Here is a 27,823-nt window from a genome sequence, read left to right on the forward strand (position 1 = left end):
TTTCCACTGCGTATTTCAGTGACAAAGAGCAGAAAACACAGAGAGAGTAAAAGACTGAATGATTCAGAAACAAACTGCTTCCTGTTGATAAACACAGCGAGAGGAGACTTACTTTTTCCTGGTGTCGTATCTTCCTGTGGTTCCCAGACTCTGTGAAGGAAACACAGGAGAAAATCATCAATTTCTATGCAGGATCATGCAGAGAATTGACGCTTATTACAACACATCTATCCCCTCCACACTGAGGAAAACACATTGTCACACCACAGATACACAAAGGTTTTATAGATGCAGCTATTATCAGTGTCTGGGAGGTTTGTGTTGACAAATCAGATATCACAGATTCAGCTGCAGCGTTCATCCATTCACTAACACGATGAGCGGTCTTTGAATCCTCCGCTCCGTCACTTTTCAGCATTGTTTTCTTAATCAAACCATCATGTAGCGTTCACATCATTTATTCTGTGTGAAAATATCAATAAAAAAACTACTTTGGTAAAATGAAACAGTCTGTTTTCAGTGGGAGGAACATGAACGGTTTGGGAAGTGGCTGCTTTTATGTTTTTTGGGTTGTAGCATACTTGTCTGGTGTATAAACAGATTTAGGTCTGAGTATGAGCCACTACCTGTGCTGCGACTACAGACCGACAAACCCTCGAGCCCTCGAAAGTAAAGTGCAATTTCTCAGTGGGAAGATGAAGGGGATGGTTGGATGCGATGGAGGGGTGGCAGGGTTTGGGCAGCGTGGAGTGAAAATACTCTGTCGCCTTGACAACTGGAGACGATGCTGCAATGGAAAATTGCAAGTGCTCACTTTGGCCCTCACCAAAGGTCCCCTCACCAAACTCTGGAAACATCTGAAGATGCAGAAAGGATGCAGCGCCCTGCGGGGATCCTTCTCATCTGTGTCCTGCCCATTTTCCTCCTCTGCTGGCGTTTCCTCACAGAGAACTTTGCCAACTCGCGAGATCTCTGCAGGTCACTGCCATGTTGTCAACTCTTATTTCTCATGCTTCTTCTCATGCTGGCTCATAGCCACATTTACAGGACATACAAACGGTTAAAACATGCAGGAACTTCACGTGATTGATTGAAGACCTTTTTGAGTTTTGAAAGATATAAATTGACATGCAAATGTGTAAAGACATGTTAATGAATATTTGTAGGAAAATCCAAAATCCGGTGTTGTCCCATCCATCCATTGTAACCTTGTTTTGAATAGAGAAATGTTGAATCACTGGTCATATGGCTGCATCAGTGAGTTATTTCATCAGGTAACAGCAGCAAACGGACTGTGTAGCTCAGTTAGAGGAGGAGAGGCAAACTGCCTTTATGAGTACAGCTGAATGATTCATCAAATTTAACAGACATGCTCACCAATCAGAGGTGGCCAAAGTGGCTGTGTAAACGCCCACTAACAAAAAACATGGAAGAACGCTAACATTAGCTCATTACGTTAAGAGCAAGAAAAGCTCCTACAGGCGTCTGTAAGTCTGTAAAATTACAGATGGACAGACATCAACCACAAACATCCAAATTATCAGTGTTTCTGAACTGAAGCTTGACTTTCAAAAATTATATCACAAATCAAATTGTAATCATAATATCTGTCAGAAAAATCGCAAATAGGTATTTTTCCAAATTGTTCAGTCCTGTTTATGAGTGTGTCTGTAATATAAATGAAGGCTGTCGTCAGGTGTCGTCAGCTTCCACCACTTTTATGCTCCAACCACCCATCAAAATCAAATCTACACCCTTGACTATTTTTGTACAATTCAGATAGGAATGCTGCCTAAAAAACAGCATGACTGTCTGTCAATGTGTCTTAACTCTGATTCAGATTTTCTCTTCCCACGGTGATTGTGCGGCTCTGCTCTCTGATGGACAGGAAACAGACAGACAAACTAGACAGGAAACAGGTGGTTATTAGTGAAAATGTCCTCAAACATTGCTCTCTGCTCTGCTCTCACTGATATCTCTGACTTTACTTATGTGTGCTCTGTTCTGCTGTTTGTGGACCGTGATGAGAGCAGCGGGAGGAAGATTTGGCGTTATTCGTTCTCTGGTGAAGAAGGATGCTTTGTGCCCTCCCGCTGCCTCTAGCCACAAAAATGAGATTATCACTCAACCCACAGGGAGAAATCTGTTGACTGCTCACTGCTGCCAGAGAGCAGCTACACCACACAGCAGGACTTCAATGTCAAACACACAACAACAAAACCACTTGTAAATCACAAACTCCTGAAGTCAAAGTCTGACTCTGATAAAACACAAGACAGGTTTTACTCCACAAATCCTTCAGCGTTCAAGAAGATTATTTGGTGGACATCATTTGATTCTTTAGATCTTTAATAATATTTAGGTAAAACAATGTAAGGTTAGTCCAGGTCAGCTGGACAGTGGTCATTTTAGGACAAACCAGACTCAGCTTGTATTGTTGGACTGTTTTATCAGTCAATGCTAACTGCTATGTGCAAAGTAGCAACAACTGAACTAGCAAGTATTTTATCTGTCTGTCTGTCTATCTATCAAACATTACCTTATCATTCAATCAGCAAAATGGAAAATTTCCAAAGTCAACAGTTTCTGCTACAAACAGGATGTTAGTGCGAACTCAAACTGGTCCAGGTAAACAAGTTGATCCTGACTTACATGAAGCTGAGAAAACAAAGATGGATACAGTCCAATACAAATGTGTGGACAGAGACAAGAGTAAATCCCAACAACAACAATCAAACTAATCTACGACTTAACTTACACGTTACTGCTGCATTAGGTTGTGGGTGTGCTTTGAGTTTGTTTAACTTTATCATGCTGATGTGCTAATGTTAGCATAGCTACATTCACTGGTTATAGAGATGTGTGGTGAATGACCATACTGACACTGGTTGTAGAGCAACCCCCCTGTAACTTCCTCACATTGTCAGTTCAGTTTTTCATTGTTTACTGTGCTATTTTGGTTCCTACCTCTAATACAGTAGTCTTGGAGGTGGAAATAATCTCTAAATTTCACGCATGTAATTGATTGAAAACAGACCTTGCCAGCAAATCACCAAGGAAGCAGAGCATTAGATGAGCTCTTTGGCTTAAAACTAAAGATTAAAACATGTAAGCAAACTTTACATAGAAGAAAAGAGACAAAGACAAAGACAAGGACAACATATTCAAAATTTAACCCCTCTTAAGTAATAAGCAGCCTATGAGGTATGTTGGTTTATTTTTATACAGGAAAGATGTGTAGTAATTACGAGTTACTCGGTTTTTTTAACCCTGACCTCTTGCCTTGTGTGCATTACTACAGGGAGCGAAACCCCCTTTTCTAACTGTTTTTTCTGAAGAAAAGACTTTTTGATGATAAGACACTCTCACTTTCCTGTTGGGAAAGTTTCCCATTAATCCAAGGAGAAGAGAGTCCTAATCATCTTCTTCAACCATCTTTTCTCTGGTAGAAGTGAAATATAAAAGTCAAATAAATAAATAAAGTCATACGTTAAACCCACATTACTGTATCCTGTCTGTCAGTCTCAGACTGTTGAAGGTCAGATTTTCTCTGACAGTTTTTCAGACTTAAGTCTCTCTGAGCTCCTCATCTGTGACAGCTGTTGAACCCTAAGAACCCATTTTCACTCATCATCAATTCATTTCCTCTGTGGCAGAAAAACACATCTCACCATCCTCCAGAAAGTTAAAGCACACAAACCGAACACGTTTAGTGCCGTTTACTGACTCTGAAAGACTCACTATAAACAGACTGGAAACGCTGGTGTTACATTGAAGAAAATCTGATTTTGTCAACACGTCCTTGAATATAAGACAACCCCCACTTTTTTAAACCAATTAAAAATTGAGACATCAGAGGTCCCTGTTAAGTCAGTTCCTTTAACAATTTTACACTGAAGTTACTTTGAAAATTACTGCAGTCTTGAATGTTTCTGCCTGAACATTTGTGAGCCACGGTTGAATTTTTACACTGGAGTTATGTGTTGTTTGTCCTTCTAGTGCTTTACTCATCAGATCATTTTTCCAGGTAAAATGTTGTGCTGCCATGAAAAGAGCTAGTGCTGCAGCTGCATTATATTTTCAGGTCGTCCGATTGTGAAAAAGTAAAGAACTTTGTGGCACCAGTGAACTTGGCTCATTGCCAACTGGCTTCATCTCTGTTCGTCACTGGCTTATTCCTCTCTGCCCTCCTCTCACTCCATCTGTCTCTGCTAAAGCCTCAGAGTTCAATATGTCACCTTCCCTTTTTTCTTCCTCTTTCTAAAGAGCTCTAACTCAGTCCAAAGTACATTTCAATCTCTTGTCAGGATGTTTGCCTGCAAGGACAGTCCTTCGCTGAGGTTGTTTCTTGTTGTTTGCCTTGTGAACTGACACAAAGCCACAAGGACATCGGTTCTCTGCAGACGGGCCAATCTGAGGTCTCAACGTGTCCAACATCAGGTTTAAACCAGTAGACCAATTTGTTTCCTGACGATATTTTTCCCCCCATCTTTGGTGGACTGTGCATTCACAATTTGGTCTGATTTAGGCATTAAATTGTTTAAAGACCAATATATTGACATCTTTCCAACAGTTATCTGAAAATGTAGCTTTACTCAATCAACACTCTTTCAGGTACTTACAGATTTGTAGTTGCATTAGTAGGACATTCCCTCAGGGTCCAATCTACCCATTGATACATCATTGAACACATTTCTTAAGCCAGTACCTGCTTTGAAAGGAGTGATGTCAAACATGTACGCTCAGATTCATTCCCTATGTTTAGACTCCTTAATTTCCCTTAAATCATTTTGGGAAGTGGAACCTGGAGAAGAAATTTCTGAGGAACTTTGGGAGGGTGCTCTTGATAATATACACAAGTCATCTATTAAACAAAAATAAAGTCTGTACTTGTTGTGTTTGATGGACTCCAGTCTGAGAACAAAGGACCAGAGGCCTCTCGTATCCGCTGACCTGAAGCCAAATCAAACCTTCATTCAGCTGCCGTCTTCACTTCCCCTTTCGCTCCATTGGTATTTCTGTTAATGTCAAAAGGTCCCACGCTGACGCTTTAATGTCAGAGGACACCAGCAGGCTTGAATTAATGCTGTTGAGTGATTGGCTGGAGTGGACAAGACGATGAAGGGTTGAGCCTAACCTTTCCTGTTCTACTTTTTGTGTCTGGTGTAAGGTAAAGAAATAACCTATATATTGCATTTTATGTCTGTGCAGTTTTTCATGCCAGGTGTTAAGGTCTTCTCTCTATCTTTTCTCTGTTCCCTCAAATTCCCAAGTCATAAAGGTCCCAGTCAGAGGCCACAATGGCGAACTGCCAGCCAGACCGAGAGTGTGTTAGTGTGATGACTTCATTTCAGTAGTAACTGGAGTTCCCCGGGGACGTCCCAGGCCCCAGGGATCAAGCAAGTCCACAGAGAGACGACTGTTAGCAGAACCAGACCTTATGTAAGAACACACACCGTCTCTCTCTACACTCCAAGACAGGAAATTTAACCTTTTTTTTGTCCATTAGAGCCACACTGACTACCTAACCCACCAACCACTCGGACTGCTTCACCAGCCAGCTGGACTATTCCTGGAGAATAAACTGTCTCCATGAAGGCTGGTTAACCTGCCAGAGTCACTGATCTCTTACAAGGGATTTCTGCAACTTAAGCAGCTGCTGACACCAATAAATAAACACAAACTGTGTATTCATTCAGGTTCCCTCATCGTCTACATTTCTAGACTGAAAACCTCAAATCCTACGGAAGAGACCTGAACAATCTCACAGGATCGCATGAGGTTTCTGAGATTGTTTGTTCCTTTTAGTCGTCATCGCAGAAACAGGAATGATGGTGCTGCTTTATCACAGTCATTCAAAAAACATCTGACATTTGAAAATGAATATTTCCTGTGATAACCCTCCTGTGATAACAACAGACGAGACAAAAGACAGAAAGGCAGGGAAGTAGATGTCCATCTCAGCTGATGATCACAAAAGATGAGTTCCTTTAGAATAAGTAATCACCAATCAATCAACAGTGTGTTAAGATGTCACGGAAAGAAAACAGAGGGTCCAGCTTTTTTCCAGTTTCTAAGTCGGCTGGAGATGTATGAAGAACATCAAACATGCAGGAGAGAGGACGAGCAGGTGATCACAATGAATAATCCTGGAGCAGCTTCCTAATTTGCTCTGTTGGTAATCCAGACAAAGCATCCCAATAACTGATCGTGTCTTAGAATAATCAGGATTATATCCAGTGCTGGAACTAATCTAAACTGGTTCCAGATTCTTGAATATCTTCTCCTTTCTGTTTTTATTTCTTTCCAAAAAACATCTGAATAAGGTGCAAAGTTATTTCAGAACTTGTCAGGATAAAGAAATACAGCAAAAAGTTTTATTTCCTTTAGATGTTCAGATTCTTCTCCGTCATCAGTCCAACGAGGCATCTGATCGGTTCCTGATTCAAGACAAGTCATGAAGAACTCATCTTCAGAGACCAGAAGAACAAGGAGTCCTTCAGCAGATGGTTGGACCCCTCCACCCCCCAACAACCTACCTGCAGAGTACCTGAGAGCAGGTGTACTTAGGAGACCTGGAGCTAAAAGGCTTAAAGGCAGGGGAGTCACAGCAAATCCTGATCTGATTCAGGTTTTTATTCATCATTGTGAAATAAAAACTGTTCATGAGAACCTCCTCACTTTACCTTCAGATCTTTCAGTTCTGACCATCCTGATGAAAACAATGATTAGCTGCTCTAAGGTGAGCTAATATAAGCATCACCACACACAGTCCATCTACCTGGCACCTTCACCACTGTACCACTAATTTGAACGAATATAACCCCTCTCTCTCTCTCGCTCTCTCACACACATGGCTGATCGAGTCTGACCACAGACAGCTGAATCTTACCTCCCCCTCCTGCCCTCTCTCTTACACCCCTCCACTACTTCTCACTTCACCTTGCTAATTTGAACAAGGCTTTATTTTGATATTTGTCAGAGGCCGAACTGTAGCGAGCTTGTTGGCCTCTCCCCGGGTTAATTAGCGCAGCAATGCCAGCATTCATGGCCGGGGCGAGGAGCCTCCAGACGGTGGTTGGGGGGGCCGCCAGGAGGGGAGGCTGAGCCGTCCCTCCTGGCAGTGACTGCCGGCTCTGGCACCTCCGAGCGCTGCCTGGCAGGCTCATCCACTGGGTGAGTGACAAGCTGACTGGCATGGGCATTGATTGGGTACAATCAGTCCAGACTGGGAGGGAGAGGAGTCGAGCCACGTGCAACACACTGGCACTAAATCATAACCAAGCTTTAGACTTATCACTCTAAGATGAAATTAATCAGGCTCAGGTCTTCATTGTTTAACCAGATACATCACTTTATATCACTATCAGACTCCTTTGACAAAAACTGGAATTTTACGAAACAGAACACAGGAGCTGCTGAAATACCACTGCCTCAATCTGTTTGTTTGTGTTACTGTGTGACTTTCAGTGGTGGATCAGATACTTTACTGAAGTAAAAGTACCACACAATAACATAAACAAACTATGCAACTCCCGGTAGTGATATAGAGTGATGTTTCTGGTTAAACAAAAAGGATTTACTCTTAAATATGCATGGGAAAAACAAAAAAATGAGTCATTTTACTTCCTGATTTCACAGCCTCATTGCCAGTTACCAAAACATCAGTAACAGTCAGAGAGACCTGGATCTGGATCTGCTCTTCACAGGTTTTCAGGTTTTCAAGTGGTTTTATGAAGACTTCTTGTTGAGTGGAGCTGTTTATTTTCCTTTGCACAAGACAATTTTACAGCAAAAAACAAGGGTGATGTATCTGCCTGGTTTCAAATTGTCCAGTGTGAGATTGACTGCTTTTATCAGTTTCATATGACTGTAAATGAAAAATCTTTGGTTTTGGTTACATAAATGAAATTTGAAAATGTCATCTTGGCTTCTTGGGACCCACAGGATTTTTTCCTTTTTTTCTAATTAATTACTCTTCAATAAATTACCTTTGGCAGATGAATCATCATTGAAAATATTCATAACCCATAGTATTAAAAACTTCTTCTCCATCAGGACTTTTACTCGTAACACTCGAGTGAATTTAACTGCTTTTGTGTGTTTGCTGCAGAGCAGGAGCTGAGGATTTCTTCGGTCCTGCAGTAAAACATCAGGAAATGTCGAGAGTGCGACTGCAGCCCTTCACATTTGTTTATGCAGTCCTCTCATATCATGCGGACACACACTCCTGAGGTGGGTTTGGGTGGCGGTGGGGGGAGGCAGAGGCACCAATCATCCGCTCCACGCCATGTTTTTTTAAGGGATTAGGCTTAATAAGATGGCAGGCTGAATTTATGGGGCTAATATTTCATGGTGGGGTGATTCATGGAGGATTTGGTGCAGCGAAGCAGCTTAATGGATGTTCAGAAAGACTTGCTTGACTTGTGCCCTGATATGATTAGCCCCGCGGGAGCATGGCTGCTAAATACACCACTGTGTAAGTGTTTGTGAGTGTTAGTGTACAAAAAGACGGCGGCGAGTTCGGCCTGAGAAAAATGTAAGAGTAAACAGGACACACGCACAAATCCCTCCTGTGCTGGATTCTATGTATGGAACATGTATTTCTATTCCATATGGCCCTAATGACAGTGAACAGACGCCTGGTTACAGACGTTGTTTCACCTCGCATCACCTCATCTGTCCTGCAGCGCAACATTAATCTGTCTGCTCTATGATCAATCAGTCAGATTAGGACTGGAATTTAAATTGCAGCTTGTAATATCTGAAACCTTTATTGATTTAGGTTTAATATTTGAACACTTGTAAATAAATTAAGGCTCAACCGAGATCTGTACTTTATTGTCCTGAGACCCTGCGCATACATACAAGGACTTGCTACACCTTATACTTGTACTCAGCAGTGTAAAAAAAAAAAAAAAAAAAAATCTCTGCGTATGCGTTCTACAACAAAGACCAAGACAAAAGTGGAAAAGGTACAAAACTGTAACTATGAAATTATTCTAGTTTTTCTAAAAGCACATTTTCTACCCCAAAATGAGAAAACACGTAGAGGCTTAAGTGATGGATCGCTTGTGATAAGGCCGAACATATAAAAACATATAATTTAAATTTTACGTAGGAGTTTCATGCAGTGAATCTAGAATCTGTTTTATCAGAGAAAAAGTTGGACCTCATGAGACCAAACAGTTTGAGGAAGGAACATCACACTTTAGTCAAACTGCCTGTGACCTGAGTTCGTCACTGGACACTGGATTTGGTGTGGTTCAAACCAGAGAGAAATAAAAGATCAAATATGACAGAATCATAACTCCTGTGTGTCTAAATTCAGGCGGTTTTGTCTGGGATTGGACTGAGTGTTTCTCAGTCTGTGGCAGAGATGAGCCGATTGTCTGAGTTCTATGGAAATGGACCTGTTGACTCACGAACCAGGGTCACGATATCTATTAGAAAGATAAAGAACGACCACCGCCTCTTCAGCTCCAAGAAGATGATTACCTCTGCCGGCTCAGCTGACAGCAGCACAGTCAAACCTTTTCTCAGAACTCATCATCTTCAGCCTTTTTTATGATTAATCATATGTTTCACAGTCAATCTATCTGCATCAGCTCCGTCAGCCAGCAGCTCAATTTACTGCCTGAATCTCCTCGGGCCATAAAACACAGTTTTTTTCCCTCTCCTGATGGAAAAGGTGAAGGTAGAGGGGAGGGAAACAGCCGGGGGCTTCGAGTCTGCCTGATTAAATTGTCAAAGCTCCTCTCAAACTTTCCACTCCAGATTTAAAAGCTTTAAGCTCCACTCAGTGAGGAGCAATATGAACAGCAATTATTTATTTACTGGACCTTATTGCCAGAATCAGACGAACAGCAGGAGTGTCCTGAGGCAGCAGTGTTGAGGTGAGAGGTGAGGAGGAGGTGAGCTCGCCCCCTGCTGGAGCAGAGGAGCACCAACATCAACCACCAAATGACCTCCACCAGTATTTAGAGCTCCAGAGGAGTCCTGATCTGTCAGAATTTGGTGGTTTTGCCAACATCTGCTGAGCTTTATTGTCCCTGCAGAGATCAGAGTCCTCACAACAGTTCTTATAACAGTGAAAATGAAGCCGTGACACACTGATGATTGCTCAAAGATAATGCACCCAGTGTGCAAGATGTGGCTCTGTTACAGTCTGTAAAACAATCTGGCTGGACCTACTATATATACACAACATCACGTTTAGGTAGAGTCCAGGTAGAGGAGGTTGTAACTACGTCTGATTCAGTGGTTGTTCAGCAACAGTCAGAGCAGAGAGAATCTGTTTCCAGATTCAAATTCAAATATAATTTGACACGTACACAATAATGTATAAATTTACTGCTAAATGAGTTATTGAAGGTGATATGGGGTTGGAGGTGTGTCGTGTAAAGCAGTTGAGGCTGGGGATTTGCTTTGTGGACATAGTTATCCTCGATCACGTGAGGTTGAGACATTACTCTCTATTGTTGTTTTAATTTCATCTTTAGGAATAACCTACAGTGTAACATTATAGAGTTCAACAAAAACTATTCAAGGTGTATACAGAAGACCAGAAACAAGAAATCTGTAAGAAATTACATTCAAATTATAGACAATTACAATACAGAACCTAAAATTATATTTAGAGAGAATACAAAGATATTTGTGAGCTGAGCTAAGAACTGGTACCTGAACTCTGGCAGTTGAGGTGAACAGATGTAAAGGAAAGTTTGCGTGTCTTTTGTGATCTAGGGGTGGTTGAGGATGAATTTCATTTTGTATTTTATTGCCCTCCATTTACTGACTTAAGAAAATGTCTGCTTGAAAAGGTTCAGGTGAAGAACTCTGATCTGATTTGTCTGATGCTGATATGTTGAGTCTGCAATTTAACGTGGTTTTATAGAAAATGTGACGCAGCAGAGACAGACTCTGTATCCAGTGGGATAACTGAACTTGTGGAAGTGTTCATTTTGATTTGTCAAGGTTAGTTTTTAAGTGTATTGTAAGTCCATATGAGCTGGGCAACAAGAAAGGTGGAAGACACTCAAATAAACAATCAAAAGTCATACAGACAGTTCAACATGGAGTGAAATGTGACTTCCATCAGAGTTAGTTTTGTGGTTCCATCATAAGTCGTCATTCAGATCTACACAATAAATACAGCTTATTATCTGGTCACTAATACACCAGTAAACAGGTGTGAATCACTGGAATAATATGAAGTCCTGTGTGGACAAATGTGATGAACCAACAGATGACTGGACAGAGAGAGAATCTAAATCATCCCAGGAGGATTCAGCCTCAGCAGCTCTGAAACAGAGACTGGCGTCCTGCACAATGCAGCGCTCGTCTTTCAGGCTCTGCTGCCTGTCCACCACCTGCTGCTTCCTCTCTGCCCTGCAGCCAAACTTTCCACACAAAACAAAAGACAACAATTCCTCTGTTTTACGACAGCGAGGTAAACACCCCAGAGCTGCCGCTGCCTCTGCGAGGATTTTCCATCGATGAACCTGAGCGACAGGACGAAGACGAGCGAAAACACAGGGATGTTTCTGTCTCTGCGCTGTCGCTGGGGCTGCCTGTGTTGCCTGGAAATCTATTATTTACGGAGACAACGGAGCAGAATGTGACCAGGCAGAGAGGACACCAGCTGTGTGTCTGTTTTCATACTGAAACTTTTACTGGCAGCTTAAAGAACAACAGAAACTCTCCATCTGCCCCCGGTCTACAGCTCTGCTCTGCTTAGGACAAAGTTCAAAGGACACCTGTCTTGAGGACTCAGTCCATTCAGAGTCAAAGGTGTTTGAATTCATCTTGACTCATCATTTTTATTTTGACTTTTGACAAGGAAGTTAAGATAACTCAACAATAACTTTGTCATCGAGAGTCTCATAAATCACAGGTTGTCAGGTTTCCTTGACATGGATATTCCACTAAATTAGACATCTCTAAATTACTTTTATATGTGAGAAAAACTGAGATAATTTCAGTTTAAACTAAAGTCCTGCCCATACACCCACCCAACAAATCACAAATCAATCACAGCTGTCAATCACAATGTTTCACTGACTTTTTAATAGAGTGGTACAGTGATGTGTTTCTGTAGTCCAGCCCTGAAGTTAGCACCAGCCTGGTTCCCTCACCAAAGGCCAATGGGATTTTTTTCATTGGGTTTTGGATTATTATAGGAAGTTAATTCTGTGATCAACAAACGTTTGTTCAACAAGATTATCTTCAAAAGTGTAAGTTGTTTGAAGCCTAAATCCGATCTCCAGAAGTAAGAAGCTAATGTTAGGCTATAAACCAACTACACCACGGTCACATGACGTCAACGTCTCCACCACTAAGCTTCCAACTGGTCATTTCATTTAGCTCTGAGCTCTTCTACAAAAGCCTTTCTTCTTAGAAAGTTAGTGAAAACAAACCTGGACAAACTTCAGTGTGATTCAACAATGTAAATGAACAGAAACCATCTTTGGACAGGGTTTATGAGTTTTACTGCAGCCAGCCACCAGGGGCAATCCACATGTTTTAGCTTTTGAGGAGCTGTCATGACATCCATGTTTAAATGTTTGTCTTTTTTTAGGTTCAAACACAACTATAACACATTATCAGGTGAAATCTGAACATTCACTGTTGGACAGTTTGAGTTCTGTCATGAAGCCACAGATGAGGAGCTGAGGGAGGAAACGTGGGAAAGGACGGGAGATTACAGAGCGAGGCTGCTGTGATGATGAGTTTCACCGTCATCGTCCTTCGTGTGAGTCACACAGATCACACAACAACTCGGACCATGATTCACTGGGACGCTGAGCGTGACAGCTGAGCCACAGAGACCCGGGAAAACGAGTTAGAGAAAGGACAGAGAGAGAGAGAGACTTAAATCAATCAGTCTGCAGAAGAGGCAGGAGGAGAACTGGAGCCATCAGTCAACACAAAAACACACACAGTGAAATACACAACCAGACCAGAGGAATTTACTTCAGTGTGGATGATGAACTGCTGTGTTTTAACATCCAGTCAGAGAGAAAAACCTTCAGACCCTGATTCAACAATAAAACTCACATCAGGCTCAAAGTTAGAGAGAAGAGTCAAGTCACAGGAGGCTGTAATGATCCTCCAACGCCAACATGAACATACCACCTCTACAGTTTAACAAAGTCACATGCACTGTTAGCATCGATTCACAACTGAGGCTGATGAAAACATATTATTAGTTGTAGATAGGACTGCAAACTTTTCATGGGAATTAACAGGAATAAATTGGAAATTTGCAAAATCACAGGTTAGCCAATGACCGGGAGCTTAAACGTAGTTGAAAAAATAAACATCTTGCAGCATAATTCTGGTTAAAACAACCAGATTTAATGTAAATTCAGTTGAATTGAATTTAAAAACCCAACTCCAGCTCCAACATGTCAATAAAGTAATGTCAGGACTTTATCCAGTGTTCAGATTTCTGCAAATTTGCAAATATTTCATTTGATAATGCCTCATTTGCAGATGGTTCAACATCCTGACAAGTGGAATCATATATAATTATAGAAACACTGACAGAAGTTATCAGCTGCCACAGACTGGACCTTTTATGACCCACAAAAACAAAACATAGTCACATCCTCCTAAAACCCACTCAGTCTTAAAAAAGGAACTGAACAGTCGGGCTGTTTAACTCAGTCCTGCCCACACCATGGCTCATTCACACATACATCACTGATTCATCAGCGACTGTATGACTCTGCTTGGAGTATCACCAAGAATATCACAGAGATCCACTGACTGTCTACAACACAGATCTGACAAACAGGAAATGTACAGATCTATAAATAACACACCTAATGAGTGGCGACTCATTCTGACTCTAGGTGGTGCTGTTTCTAATTAGACAATCAAAAAAAATGGATAATGAGATTTTTTCATTGGGTTTTGGATTATTACAGAAAATAAACTGAGCTCTTCTACAAAAGCCTTTCTTCTTAGAAAGTTAGTGAGAGTTTGAAAGAGCGTGAGTAGAAACACAACGAGGCTGTAAAGGTGGACTGGTGAGTAGATGGGTTTTCATGTTAACGTCCCCGACAACCTCTGTAGTCTCATTTAGACACTCGTTAGCAACCGCCTTTTTTAAGACACGTAAAAGCTTCAAACATCAGGAGTGGGGGATTTACTGACCCATTTTATGTCCGAGAATAAAACCTGAAAATGTCTTGAGCTTGTGTTAAAACCTCAGACCAAAGAAGACAAAGAAAAATCCAGATAATTTCAGTTTCCTATCATGGAAGATGAAGAAACAGTTTTCACATTGAGAAGCTGGAACTATTTGGTATTTTTGTTTGACAAATAACAAATAATTAATTACTCAATAAGCAAAACTGTTGTCAGAATAACTGAGCCCTCTAATGGGCTTAGTTTCTTGTGGTCAGTTGATTCAAATGTCTGGACTAAAGCAGAAACGTTTGGGACTCACATGGAGCTACAGTCAATTTAGGCTCTCGAATCAGACCTTTTCTTGTTCACAGTAAGATATTAGTACAAAATTTTCCACTGTTTTAAAAAAAGGGAATAAAGTGTCCTTCATTTTATTTCACTCAGTCACTTAGCAACAGTGTTCTCACGACTTTAACCATTTAAATGAAGCGCTCTTGACTTTCTACGTGGTAAACTTGACCTGAGAAGATCAATTTAAAGTACACTGGATTCTTTAACAGGCATTCAGGTCTTTATTCAGAACTGTCCTTGTGTCTGTAAGAGTATTTGACTTGCTCCTGAGCACACTGTACTTCCTCCACATGGTCACAGGTCTGACGTCAAACTGATCTGATCTTTGTTCTTCTTTTAGTTTTTACACTATTAAGTTGTGAAGTTGGTAAAAGCTAAATTTGAGCTGATTCAGTTGTCCATCTTTGGTGCAGCCTGACAGGCTGCAGAGCCAGCTGTGACTCACTACAACATGAAAGTGTAACTGGAGAGGTTCAATGAGTCCAGGTTAGGACAGAGTTAAAATGCTCAGAGCTGCACAATGAAACACAAAACACAGACAGAACGAAAAACAACAACTCGACGTTGCTTTAGAGGCCGAGAGAGTTTAACCACAGAGGGTCAACAGGGAACAATTGCTCTTGGAAAAAGTGTGAATGTTGACAATCCAGCTCACAACAGCAAATCAAGGACCCAGAGGACCACAACACAACAAAACAACACAAATCATCCTGAGAGGACAACCATAACCCAACAAACAACACGTTCACTGAAGAGTTCTCTCTTTACCATGAATCATGTTTTCGTTCACTAATTAATACTACTATGATACACTTAGCCATTTTTACTTTAGCATCAATGAAACCCAACATTTCTTGTGGATGTGTCAAATTAAAAGCGTGGGTCTTACCCTTTTAACCACTGGAAGGCTTTTAATGTGAAATATCTGCAGGAAGTCATGAGTTTACCCACAACACGAGACAATATCACGAGACTGTGGATGTTCTCCCATCTTTGTTGTAGTCTAAACACGATTGTAATGACCTTCCCTTGCCACAGGGGGGCGACAATGTGCAGACAAATTTCAAGTGGGTCATATCTTATTAGTTTATATATTTCCTTTTTTCGTATCATTCACATTTTAGTCATAAAAACATAATAACAGAAATTTAAAACCGTTGACTTTCATATGTCAATAAAATGATCAAGACTTTATCCAAATTAGCTAATATTTAAGTAAAAGTAAAATAATGCCACATTTGCAGATAACTGTAAACATAATGTTCTGTCATCTTTGTTGTAGCTCAAACACGATTGTAATTACCTTTCTTTGCCACAGGGGGCGACAATGTGCAGACACATTTCAGTTGTGTTGTATCTAATTAGCAGTCTAAATATTTCCGCTATATAAATTTTTTTCCACTTTCCTAAATTCATAATTAGGTAATTTGACTTTGACTACTACATCCAATAATGGAATGATCATTCCTGTAGATCTTTCACAATAAAGGCACTGCAATGGAAAGGAAATGGAGGAATACTCCTCTCCCTTGTGGAACACACTGTAAGGCTGTTAATGTGAAGTATTACTGTTAAATGTATGAGTTTTTGGTATTTTCTCAATGATCATTGCTGGGCTGATGAGGTTATAAAATGTATGAAAGTGGAAACTAACAGAAAAACATTTAAACATCTAATTTGACTTGATATACCCTAATGTTGTTGGAACACAAACATTATCCCAACAAACTAAATGTCATCTAAATTATGATCAAACGTTACCTGTGAGGAATTAGATAAAACAAAATGTTTGTTTCTCCTTTTTGTTGAGAAAAATCTATTCAAATTCAAATTAAGTAAAGCTTAAGAAACTTTAAATTGTGATAAAAGCTAAAATAAGAATATATGAAGGTACTCACATGGATGTTTCTTAGCTTCTTCCTGCCTCTCTCCAGTCGACTCAGCAGCCTCAGGTGTCGCTCCTCTCCGCCTGGCGGCTGCAGCAGTCGGTCATCAACCGAAACCGTTTTCCTCAGGGCCGCCCGCTCGCCAGCACGGGCCGGTGTTGCCCCGCCCACCTCGACCAGGGGGAGGCTCTTTGCACCTCCTCCTCCTCCTCTTCGTCCACCTGCTGCTGCTGCTGCACTCCCCCTCGACCCAGGAGACAGATCAGGTGACCAGAATTCGCGCTGCACTGAACCTGGATGAGAGAAACCAGAGACACCCTGCTGTTACTGTACACCACAAACAACAGGAACAATATGTTTGTAATAACTGTAACCACATCAGGTCATCAATTATTATCAATACCGATTATTTATGAAGGAAAAATGCAGATATTCCTTCAAATCTGTCACTGGTTGTAGAAGTTCTGCATTTTCCTTTTCAAGTTTTCCCTGCTGAATAATAAAGGCCAAACACTCAGTCAGTCAGATGAAATATAAAATTCAAAGGTAGAAGATGAAAGAGGAAAAGCAGCGGCAGGTCAGAGGGGAAACTCGCCTAATGCAGCTTCAAAATGTTCAAATCTAAAAGTCAAATTTGAACAAACAAATTTGAAAACTGGCCTCGCTCCAGTTTCAACCACAGGACCTCCATCTTGTTCCGCTCCTTCAGGTGGTTTCATGTTTCCGTTCATTCAGAGTATGTGTGTGTGTGTGTGTGTTATCAGGTGACAGGCTGCAGGTTGGCTGACTACCTGAGCTGCTGCATTAAAACTACATGAGAAGAGCCCAGAGATAAAACCTGGGATGTTTTAATCCTGCAGACGATCTGGATCAGGAAGGAGGTCCCAGAAACAGCATTGATCTTACATTTTGGTCTGAATCCTGACCAATCCCAAGAATTAATACTCCAGACTTTCCATTTATTGCAATTTTTCCACATAGAAATGATGCTAAATGCTTCAGAATCATTGTGATGGTTCAGTGACTTGTAGCAGTGAGAGTGGAGCCTCTGTCACTCCTCACTCTGCTCCCTGAACACCTGTTGTCACTCTGGGCTGAGGCTAGCTGTTTAGCATGCTAACTACAGTAGGATAATAGAAGTAGAAGAGTGTTCGGAGAGAGAGAGAGAGAGAACTGTAGATCAGTTAAAAACCATCATCTCTGATATCCAGCCAGGAAACTGACGCAAATATCAAGAATTAGAAACAGAGTTTAGTGTGTTTGTTACAGTGACAGCACTTCCTGCTCCAGAAGAAGAGGGGGATCATGGGTAACGTACACCATTCGACCATGATCTGAAATATATAATGAGGTTTACGTTAATTATGAGGTGTTTTTGACCATGAGCGACACTTTCCCAGAGAGTATCTTCATTTCCATTTTTGATAAATGAGAGTTTCTGCTCATTAAAAGCTGAATTTAAATGAGAAAAAGAAAAAGATTGAAAAGTTATATCTGACCTGACTTTGACTCACACACACATACATTTTCAAAAGCCCATAAAATCCTAAATTGATAGCACCGTCTGCCAGACTGACAGCAGGGTGGTGAAGGACGGGACAGGAGGACAGAGCCGACGGCTGCAGAGCAGAGTGATGAAGCAGAAGATGTGAAGAAGGTTTTATAATAACAGAGAAACAGTGGTTTCTAAATGGACATCTGCTCTGTTAGAACCAGGAGACCTGAAGGACACAGGGGGCCCAGATCTGCCTGGACTGCACGTCCTTATTATTCCAGTCAGGGAGGGAATGATTTCAAACAGCCCTGGTATTTAGAAATGGTATGTAACAGAAAGGAAGGACAATCAGTTCACAAAGACATTTCACAAATACTAGCTCGTCCAACCGTCCTAAAATGACCTGTTTTTGCTTCGTTAGATATTTGTAGATGTTTGTTAACAAGTTAAATCAGATACAAACTGTGTATGGTTCCTTCATAATGAGCTGAATCAAGTGCATTAGTGTTATTATTGGATTTATTTATTTCCGTACTGCCACTGACAAAAGCTTTGCAGCTATGGTATTAGTTGAAATACAAGGCGATATTTTCCTCTGGAAAAAAGGTTTGAAATGCGGCGGTAGTCTTATATTTGAGGACGAGGCAACATCAGATTTTCTTTTTGAATGAGGAGAGTAACAATTAAACATGGTCTTCTGCAGAGAGTGTTGCATTATGGGTTGTTTGTAACCTTAATGTTGCGTGGCTAGCGAGTGTCATACAAGTTTAACCTGCAGGAGTTTCTGGAGCCTTGTGTGACAATGAACCAGGAAGACAACCCTGCATCTTATTATCAGGACCGTCCTATATTTGGGCCAATATGGTGTTCTACCACAGCTCTGTTGGTTCTTCTCAGCTGGTGCAGGATAATGTTACTGTAAGAAATTCCTCACATACTTTATTCATAACTACAACTAGGCTTCATTCTAGAGTATAATCAATTAAATGAAGTCTGTATTCAAATAATTAATGAAAATAATTCAGTTGTGAGTTTAAAAGAACATCTCAGCTGCAGGTCTGATGTCTCACAAAGGGTAAAAGAAAGTTTAAATAAAAATATCTGGCATTATTTTATGAAAACATGTTCCTGTGAATCTGATGTGATACAACATTTTTACTTCAGCTAAGTTCAGTGAGTGTTTCAGTAACAGTGATTTAGGCTAAACACTGAAACCAGACCAGGACTGACTCTGAACTTCCTCCTCACACAGCTGGAGTCATGGCTCCCTCTGGTGGACAAAGGTCAGACTGAATTCTGTGAAAACTTGAATAAATGTAGATTTCTGTCTCTTTTACCAGATGAACCTGAGATGATGTGAAGATTCGAAGAGACATATGTGCAGGGAGGTGACATGAAGAGACGACGGCTTGAGATGAATGTACACAGAAAATGGAAATGTTTGGATATCAGTCTGAGAATCGTGCATACAGTGGCTCCTGGTCAAATGGACAAATTTCAATCATGCATCCAGCCTGCCATTTAAATACTAATTCCAGCGCACACCTACCAACAAGTCCACTCTCTCTCCCTATCCGTCCCCCACTTCCTGTGAAAGTATCATGGAGTCTGCTCCATTTCTTGAAGGTCTTAAATGTCAAGGCGGAATGTGCAGAACTTGGCTAAGGACAATTCGTTGTTTCGTGTATTTATGGATTTCATTTTCATAGATATGTTTAAAAGGCTGATGCTCTTTGCTCTCGTGACAACGAAGAACTGAAAGGAGTTCAGAGTAAAGTTCACACGTGACGTACCACAGAGATCTGAAAGCTCTGAGGTCGTATCTCCGTCATGGGAAGCTGAGTTGACAATATGCTTGGTATTCAAACGGTTTGCCAACTGGTGATAAGAATGGAGAAATGTTGATTTGTTTGTTGTTGGGTTTTTTTGCATTTCAACATCATGTTTTTGAGAAAATGAAAGACAGCAAAACAAATGGTCAGCAAGCGTCACAACCTGGAGTCTGAAACCATGTTATCACCAGATTCATGATCACATTAAACATGAAACAAACACTGACAGCAGCCAGCAGGAGTCTGCACAGCCGTGATAACTAACTACACAAAAACACCAAACCAACACGAGAGGAAACCGATTCCTCAAGAGGCTTAAAAATGCCTCGGGGCAGAGAAGACGTCAGGAACATGATGAATGACATGAGACAAAAATGTAAAGGAGAGAGTGGGAAAACAAAGAGAAAATAAACAGCAGTGTAACTGTAGCAGGAGTTTTACTGGGAGAAGGGACAGTTGAACTGGTCTCTTGGTAATTCCTAAATTAACAAGGATGGAAACTGTTACTGTCACCAGGGCTGCAGCAAGGGTTTTAGAAATACTGAAATCATTTCTCCAAATTCCCCCAGGAGACATTTCTGAGAAAAACAGGCACCAAAATACTCTTGTCTGAGCACTGAGCCTCTACATGACGGTTTAAAGATTTTTTTTTTTTTTTTTGACAGTAGCAGTGAGGATACAGATAGAGAATGCGGGGGACAGTCATGCAACAAAGGTTAACTGGGGCACCCAACCAACATGATGGGTTAAAGCAGCTATTTGTAGGTTTTCTCAGCTGCTGAAGGTGGTCTCTTGCAGAGAGCAGGTGCTCTCAGGGAAAGAGCTTCAGCCATTTTCGCATTTAAAATCCAAGAGGTTAGAATATGTCCTCTGAACAGCACTGCTTTGTCAGGACAGTCTGGACGCTGCAGCAAGTTGCTATCAGAAAGTGACGAGACGGGATAGGCTCATTTCCTCTAAGGCTGTTTCCACCATAACAATTTTTAAAAAGTCCAGTTCTGAGCTGGAAAAATGATGGAAAAAGCAGTAGTACACCAGAACAGTAGGTGGAGATGTAAGTTGATTTGGCTGAAACCGTTACTGCCATGCACGAGATGGGCCAGTGTGTGTTTTCAGGCCATGAAGACGCAATAAAGGTTTACTGTTTTTTGCAAAAACCTTTCTCATGTTAAAAACTGTTAATGCTAAGGTTGGCAATGTAGCAATAGCAAAAACATATACACCTTTAAATGCTGTTCCAACACTGCTGCACTGCCAAGTACAAGATCCTAGTTTTTATTTTTGCCCAAAACTTGTCAAGTATTAGACAGTTTCATCTATAAAAAAGACCAGAACGTGCCTCGTGGAATATGGGTAACAGTCACAGTCTGTGGACATGTAAAGCCTGTGATGAGGGGTTGGTTTTTTGTCTTTTGAAGGGCTCACAACACCTGATGCATGTTCTGCTGAGGACAAGGGGACTGGCTGTAATCTGTTCAACAGGAAGCTCATTATCATTCTCAAGAAGGGTGGAGCTAAAGGACACAGGAAGCAAAGCCTCTAGACAGTATAAACAAGACCATCAGCCGGAGCATGTGTGTCAAAAACATTCCTGACATGACAGCACGTCCACCACTTCACACTGACCCTGCCTTCAACTCATCAGTATCCAAGTTTCATTGGTTCCTGTCAGGTGTCTGTCTCACAGTCCGGTCTCACCTGCAGAGTTCCAGTGGAGTCCCCCAGGACTGGCAGCAAGCCGCCGCCGTTTCCTGATGCTGACCCCGCTCTGGGAGGCTGGGGTGGAGGAGAGGATGGGGAGGAGGGGCGTGGCCAGAAACGGCATCTCCTTCCTCAGCGCAGGAGTGAGGAAGGTGGACTCCTTCTCCGACGACCTGCAGGAGGGTGGAGCACAGGAAAGTCATCAAGCACAGTTCGCACACAGAACAGGAGACGTCCAACAGGAACTGGACGTCAGATAAAGTGAAAACAAAATGGAAATTTAGTCTCATCATCAAGCTATGTCACAAGTTACCAAAGCACAAAGGGTTTACAATAACCCAAATTACAGTGATGATGTTTCCCCCACTTAAATCATTTTAAATGATTTTTTGTCTGGTGATGCACCAGATCATACCAGCCACAATACTCCACCCACATCAAACATGGTTTCTTTATTTTATTAAAGTCAGTGTTTCCACTGTCAGCTGACCTGCCTTTAACTCTACAGACACCAGTACACAGGCTGCACATCTGTTAGAAAGATAGCACTCAGTATTGGCAGTGGATTTTCAGTCAATCTAGAGAAAAATGGTCTGCAACTATTTTGATAATCAGTTCATTAAGTAAAAAATTATCTGGCTCCATTTTACGCTGATTATCTTTGGGTTTTTAGCTGTTGATTGAACAAAACAATTTCACAAAGTCATCTTGGCTATAGGAGGCTGCAATGACCACACAATTAATCAAGAACAGACTCTGCATCTATTATGAAATACTCCATGTTGGCCACACAGTCTTTAAAGGGCTCAGAAAATATGGAAATGTTAACAGTTCCATGATAACTAGGCAACTTCACCTGCTGATGAAGACCATGTAATACAATCAAAAGCTCCTGGACAAATACTCAACAGACTGTGGGAAGATTGTTTTGACAACTTCCTTTTTACTAATATACAATATTATATCAGAAAATAGATATTTTAATAACAGTAACTTGTAATAGTTTCACAGGATGAATGTCTAAAATGGCTGCCAATGGACGTACAACCATGGATGAAGAATCCTCTGTAAACACAGTCAATATATTGAGATGATTTGTTATCCTGATACCTGGCCTCTGAGACAGTGTAACTGCGGCTCCGCCATGACCCTCTGGTTCGACGGCTTCCCCTCTTTTTCCTCCACAAGACAAAGTCCAACAGCTGAGCCCAAGTCAGCATCTCTGATCGACACACTTCACGTCAGCGTCACACAAAAACACAACCTTGATTCAGAGCTTCTCCACCACCATCGTGTTTTGTCAAAGTGGCACATGAATGCCAGTTTTTCTTAGGATCCAAGCAGGAAAAGTAACCACACATCCCTGAACTGGAGGTCCACAGAAGAAGGAAAAGGTCCTCTCTGGTGTTCAGTGCCCAGTGGGGGTGTAACCTTACCTCACTCATTCAGGGGAATCAAGAGTCAATTGCTTCAGATAACAGAGTTTATCCAGTGAAGGCTGATCAGTCAGGAGGCCTTTGTGTCAAATGAAAGGAAACCTTCAACCAAACCGGGGAGGGAGAGTGGCTTGTGTTGCATTTAATGGCAGTGGGAAATCCATTATCTATATGATTTGGCTCGCTGACGTCTTGCTTTAGTGTACCAGATTCAGCCAACATCATCTACCTTCAAACTGCGCCACCTACAGACAAGTAAACCAGACTGCAGGATTTGATCACCACACACACTCTTTCTACAGATCCTTTAGGACCAGCTTCATCATACCATGAAAAACAATAACCTGATGTTTAGCAATCAGTGCTGATTGTAGAGTCAGTCTCTGCTGTCTTTCCTTGAACCAAAAGTTTGTCCTGTATAGACCTGAGATGTGATATAGCCTTAAAATAATATCACACAATATTTCAGGGTAACGATATTCAAGACGATATGAAAAAACTTTTTGGACAGTGGATAAACTCTGATCCTCATGCGATGTATTGGTATCAAACTTGCATCTGTGGTTTTGTTTCAGGTGTGTGTGTTGCCACTTTCAGCTGTAACTGTTTTCTTGCAAACCTTTGTTGTTGTGGCTTGCTGGAGGTCTGACCTCTTAAAGCCAAACCACTTCTACAGGGTTTTACACAAGAGCATACAATGTCCAGCTGGGTGACAGAAGTTATGTTTAATTTGTAGGTTCAGGTTCCTTCAGTGTTCATGGCTCAGGAGGTTTTTAGTGGAAGCTGAATTCTCCTCAGAGGTCTTGTCCTCTCCGAAAACAAACAGACCAAGAGATTATAATCAGGCTAAACCTAAAAGAAGTCCAGTTGCTTTCGACTCTAGCACTTAAGACCAGGAGGGATGATGTGCCGCCTAAATGAAAGTAACAAGACTTCACAAGACTACCATGACCTGGATGACTGAAAACCTGCACAGACACATCATCCCTCCTGGTAATAACTGTCAGACATCTTTAAAACCTCAGAGCCACTCAGATCTCTGGTCTTTGAAGAGGCCTCCTTTAGTTTTAGGTTCCCTCCTGAGGAATCTAAAATCTCCTACAACCAGCGTTGAACCTTCACCTCTTTTTAAATGAAGCGTGAGTGAAGCCTGCTGAATATGGTGTCCTGGGACAGAGGAGGACCGACCACACAGTCCAAACAAATCTCTTACCACTATACATCCACCTCCTCCTTCCATACAACACCCAGTCATAATGACCACACTTCCTTATATTAGTAGTTCATTTCCCCCCAAGTCTATAAACACCACTGTTTCCCCCTCGGGTTCCCTGCTGGCTCTTGGCTTATCTTTCCCTGCATGTCTGCCATCGCCATGGTGCCAGACAAATGTTTTACGAGCTACAACAACTGAGGAACAATGTTTCTGCTGGATGGAGGAGGGAGGAGGAGGTGAAGGAGGAGAGGGAGGAGCAGTCTGTGAACTGACCACAGCTTCAACAGATCGCTTTTTTAGGTAACTGGTGCAGAGTTAAAGTTTCTCTGCTCAAACATCATTACAAAGACATCTGGTGGCCATTGGAACCATTATCTTCTCCTGTAACTCCAGTCTGTGAAGAATTTACTGTAAAACGTTCAAACAAGTGATCTGACGGTGCTCTGTGATAGGAGTCGTCCAAGTCTGTGCACAGGCCTCAGCAACAACAACTGCATTTGTATGTTATTCCTCCACAGTTTCCAAAAACTATTAAAAACACATCACTGGCAGTACAGCACCAAATGTTGATTAATCTGCTGCTAAAAATAGTCCCCAACAAATCCTCTGTCTCCTCCTGTTTAAATAAAACTACAGTGAGCAACTGTTTTAAAATCAATCTATATATTTTAGAGTTTTTTAAATGTACAGTTTGTAGAGAAGAAAGCAGAGGGAGCCGAGTTACAGCTGCAGATAAAGAAATGCAAACTGTAGAGGGTTGCAGGAGTGAGTCCTGAAACCAGGAAGTAAGTTAGCATGTTAGCATGTTAGCACTTCCTGTTCCCTCGTCCCAAAGTCAGTGTGTTCCTGGTTAAATGTCTGAAATAAGGTCTGTGGTTTTAACCACAGCATTTTCAGGTTTTATTCTCTGATATAAAATCTATCAGTAAATCCCCCACTCCTGATGTTTGAAGTTGTTACATGTCTTAAAAAAGGCGGTTGCTAAGTTTGCACTGTACAATTCTTTTTTTAATGATTAATCCGTGCTCAAATTCATGGAAACCAACGACTGTCTCAAATTAAAAACTGTAAACATTCAGAAATGAATCAGCACTGATGTAAAACAAACGAAATCACCTGGTGCAGTCTTTAAATCTCATGATAACCACAGACATTACCTGAGCGGTGTGTCGGCCTCTCCTGGCTCGCTGCAAGTGGAGTGCCGGGAGTTGGAAGCTGGGGAGGAGGAAGGGGAGGAGGAGGAGACCGGCGGGGAATTGGAGGAGTGGTTGGATGCATGTGAGGAAGAGGAGTTGGAGGAAGAGGAGGAGGCGGAGGAAGTGCGGTTGGAGTCCAGAACCCTGGGCAGCAGCAGCGAGGACGGCATGCACAGCCACGTCTCTAGGTCCGAGAACTTGGAGTAGCTCAGCATCTCCAGGACGCTGCAGGGAAAGAGAAGACATGAGGCTTCTCCCAGAGGTCAGAGGTCACATCAACTCCTTTATACCTGCAGTAAGTGGCTTTTTCTGGCCACTTGTTTGCAGCAGAAACAAACAGTGAACCGCTCCTTATTTAAACACCCAGCAGCTACACCATCATTCATCTGGAGTCAGGTCCAAGAGTGAAACTGAATGAAACAGAGTCTTAAAGCAGCTGAATACTATTCAAATAAAGCCTGACTCACACTAACAGGTTTTTAAAATCTTAACTGATGTAGAAAATGTGAGAGATCACACACACATCGACAGATAATGTCAGATTTCACAGTTGTGTTCTTATAGTGTGTGATATGCAGAGAGAAGACCGACACAGCCACACCACACACTAACAGAGTCACCACCAACAACCAGAGTCTGGACTCTCACAGCTCGACATGTGACCATGTCAGAGAAAACAAACATGGCGGACGATGACGTCTCTTGGTTATTATTGTGTTTCCATCTTCACTCAGCTGCTTCCTGATTGGCTATCGAGAGCATGCTAGGGTCTGCCCGGTGTCCCCCCCAGGACACCCCAGGACAACATGATTTCTGATCGGAAATATTCAACATGTTTAATATTTATCGGGGTGGCTCCGATCATCTTCAGAGCAGATCAGGAAGCAGAATGAGACAGATGCTCAGAAAACATAGTAAGTAGGAGAAGGAAGCAACGATCGATCTGAACATCGTAAATCTGTCAGTGGTTGTTCAGAGTCCGTTACCTCTCCTCCCCCACTCCCGGGAGATCATCTTTCTCATCAGCTGTTTGGAAGACGCAGGACGTCCTGGAGTCTCGCGATGACAGCAAAACACAGGAGTTATCAGAATCCACAGACATCTTCAGCCATATCTGTGAAGGATCGGGGGTGATAGGTGATAGGCGGGTCAGGTAACAATCTGAACACAAACATACAGGTGGTACACAACAACACAACAGTCCAACAGTCCAGCTTCCACGCAGATTCTGTCCAATCAGAGTCATCCTATATGAATTCAGTGAGTTCAACTGACTTCAGTCAGTTTAACCACTAAATGTTGACTAACAATAACCGGTTAGTTCTTTGGTTAGCTGCCTGGATAGTTTGTGTTAGTTACTGTAATATTTGTAAATTGGTATGTAGCTCACATAATTAGTTAGTTCATTACATGGTCGGCTAACTCATTACATTAACTTGTTAGTTAAGCTAATAGGTAGCTAGTTTACTTGGAAACATCACCACGTTAGTTTCGTTGGTTGGCTGGTAATATAGGTTAGTTAGTTGGTACCTTACTGGCGACATATAAGTTGGTAACATTAGGTAATTAAGTTGGTGAGCAGCTTTTTATTTTGATGATATCTAGCTGGTTACATTAGCTAGTTAGTTAACTGGTAGCTGACTGGAAACTTAAACCTGTTAGTTAGTTGGTGCTTTGCATTAATTAGTTAGTCAATTGCTAGCTCGTAACATTAACTTGTTAATTTGTTTGCAGGCTTCTAATATTAGCTTGTTCATTACTTCTTCACCTGCCTGCCCTGGAGACAACACCTTGTCAGTTGAGTTAACTGGTTATCCAGGTATCAGCTGCAGGTTAGGCTGGTTAACCAGCTGGTAACTAGGTAGAGATGGTATTGCCATAGTAACCTGATGGTTTTAACTGACATTATCCTCGGATATGGACTCAGCTGAGCCTGCAGCCTCCCTCCTGGCTGTTAAAGTGCAGAGAGCCACACGTGGCTGCTGTGTTGCCTTGGTTAATCAGAAGCAACACATCAGTCAAAAACACAGGAAAACTTTCACTCATCAAACCTACCAGCACAAACTCTGTCCTTCAAAACGTCGGTTTCGGTTTAGTATTAAAACGCATCCAGTCAGCTGTCCTTCACCTCACTGCAGTAATTAATCCGTTAAATCGTTTGAGCTTCAAACACAGGACTCGCAGCAGGAGGAAACTGTACCGTCTTCTTCTTCTGCACAAATAACGTCGCTTCTTCTCTTTCTTCTTCTTCTTCTTTTCCCAGGGCAGGAACATCTGCTCAGACTGGGCTCCCGCCTGGTAACGTGTCTTTGTCCTGCCCCATGTAAAACATCCCAAAATACAGAGAGGCAGGCCGGAGCGGGCTCAGATTTCACTGCGGTTTAACTGCACCGCACAGACGCCCAGTCCCACATCTGGAGCCGGGGCCGGGCCTCAATACTGTTCCCACTCTCACTCAGAGGAGGCCAATTAGAGGCCGAGAACGAGCGGAAGAAGTGGTCAACACGTCCTCACACCCTCTGCGGAGGAAACAACAAGTATTAGAACCGAAATGTAATCAAGTATTCAGAG

At 41.8% G+C, this 27,823-nt stretch overlaps 1 protein-coding gene across 2 annotated transcripts; it reads right to left on the reverse strand.

Annotated features, from left to right (window-relative positions):
• Window positions 1-81: 81 nt before the first annotated feature.
• Window positions 82-27,680, reverse strand: LOC108874716 (uncharacterized). Of its 2 annotated transcripts, none has more exons than XM_051066316.1 (6): window positions 27,453-27,680; window positions 26,239-26,366; window positions 25,214-25,477; window positions 21,402-21,577; window positions 16,389-16,669; window positions 82-150 (listed from the first exon to the last, which is right to left on the reverse strand). In XM_051066316.1, exons 2-6 carry the CDS (start codon window positions 26,352-26,354, stop codon window positions 109-111), a joined length of 879 nt encoding a protein of 292 aa, XP_050922273.1. In that variant the 5' UTR covers window positions 26,355-26,366; window positions 27,453-27,680; the 3' UTR covers window positions 82-108. The 2 variants fall into 2 exon arrangements, with proteins under 2 accessions (XP_050922273.1, XP_018518742.1); XM_018663226.2 differs by having other exon boundaries at window positions 27,308-27,680.
• Between the last annotated feature and the right edge of the window lie 143 nt (window positions 27,681-27,823).

The sequence above is a fragment of the Lates calcarifer genome, linkage group LG23 (genome assembly GCF_001640805.2).
Source record: "Lates calcarifer isolate ASB-BC8 linkage group LG23, TLL_Latcal_v3, whole genome shotgun sequence".
Classification (NCBI taxonomy): domain Eukaryota; kingdom Metazoa; phylum Chordata; class Actinopteri; family Centropomidae; genus Lates; species Lates calcarifer.

What these genes read in the sequence shown, in the direction of transcription:
- LOC108874716 (XM_051066316.1), bottom strand. Translation starts at nt 26,354, where the DNA reads ATGTCTGTGGATTCTGATAACTCCTGTGTTTTGCTGTCATCGCGAGAC. An exon ending in CCGGGAGTGGGGGAGGAGAG is followed by an intron (nt 25,478 to 26,238) that starts GTAACGGACTCT and finishes CTTTCCCTGCAG; the next exon opens with CGTCCTGGAGATGCTGAGCT. An exon ending in GAGGCCGACACACCGCTCAG is followed by an intron (nt 21,578 to 25,213) that starts GTAATGTCTGTG and finishes ACCCTCCTGCAG; the next exon opens with GTCGTCGGAGAAGGAGTCCA.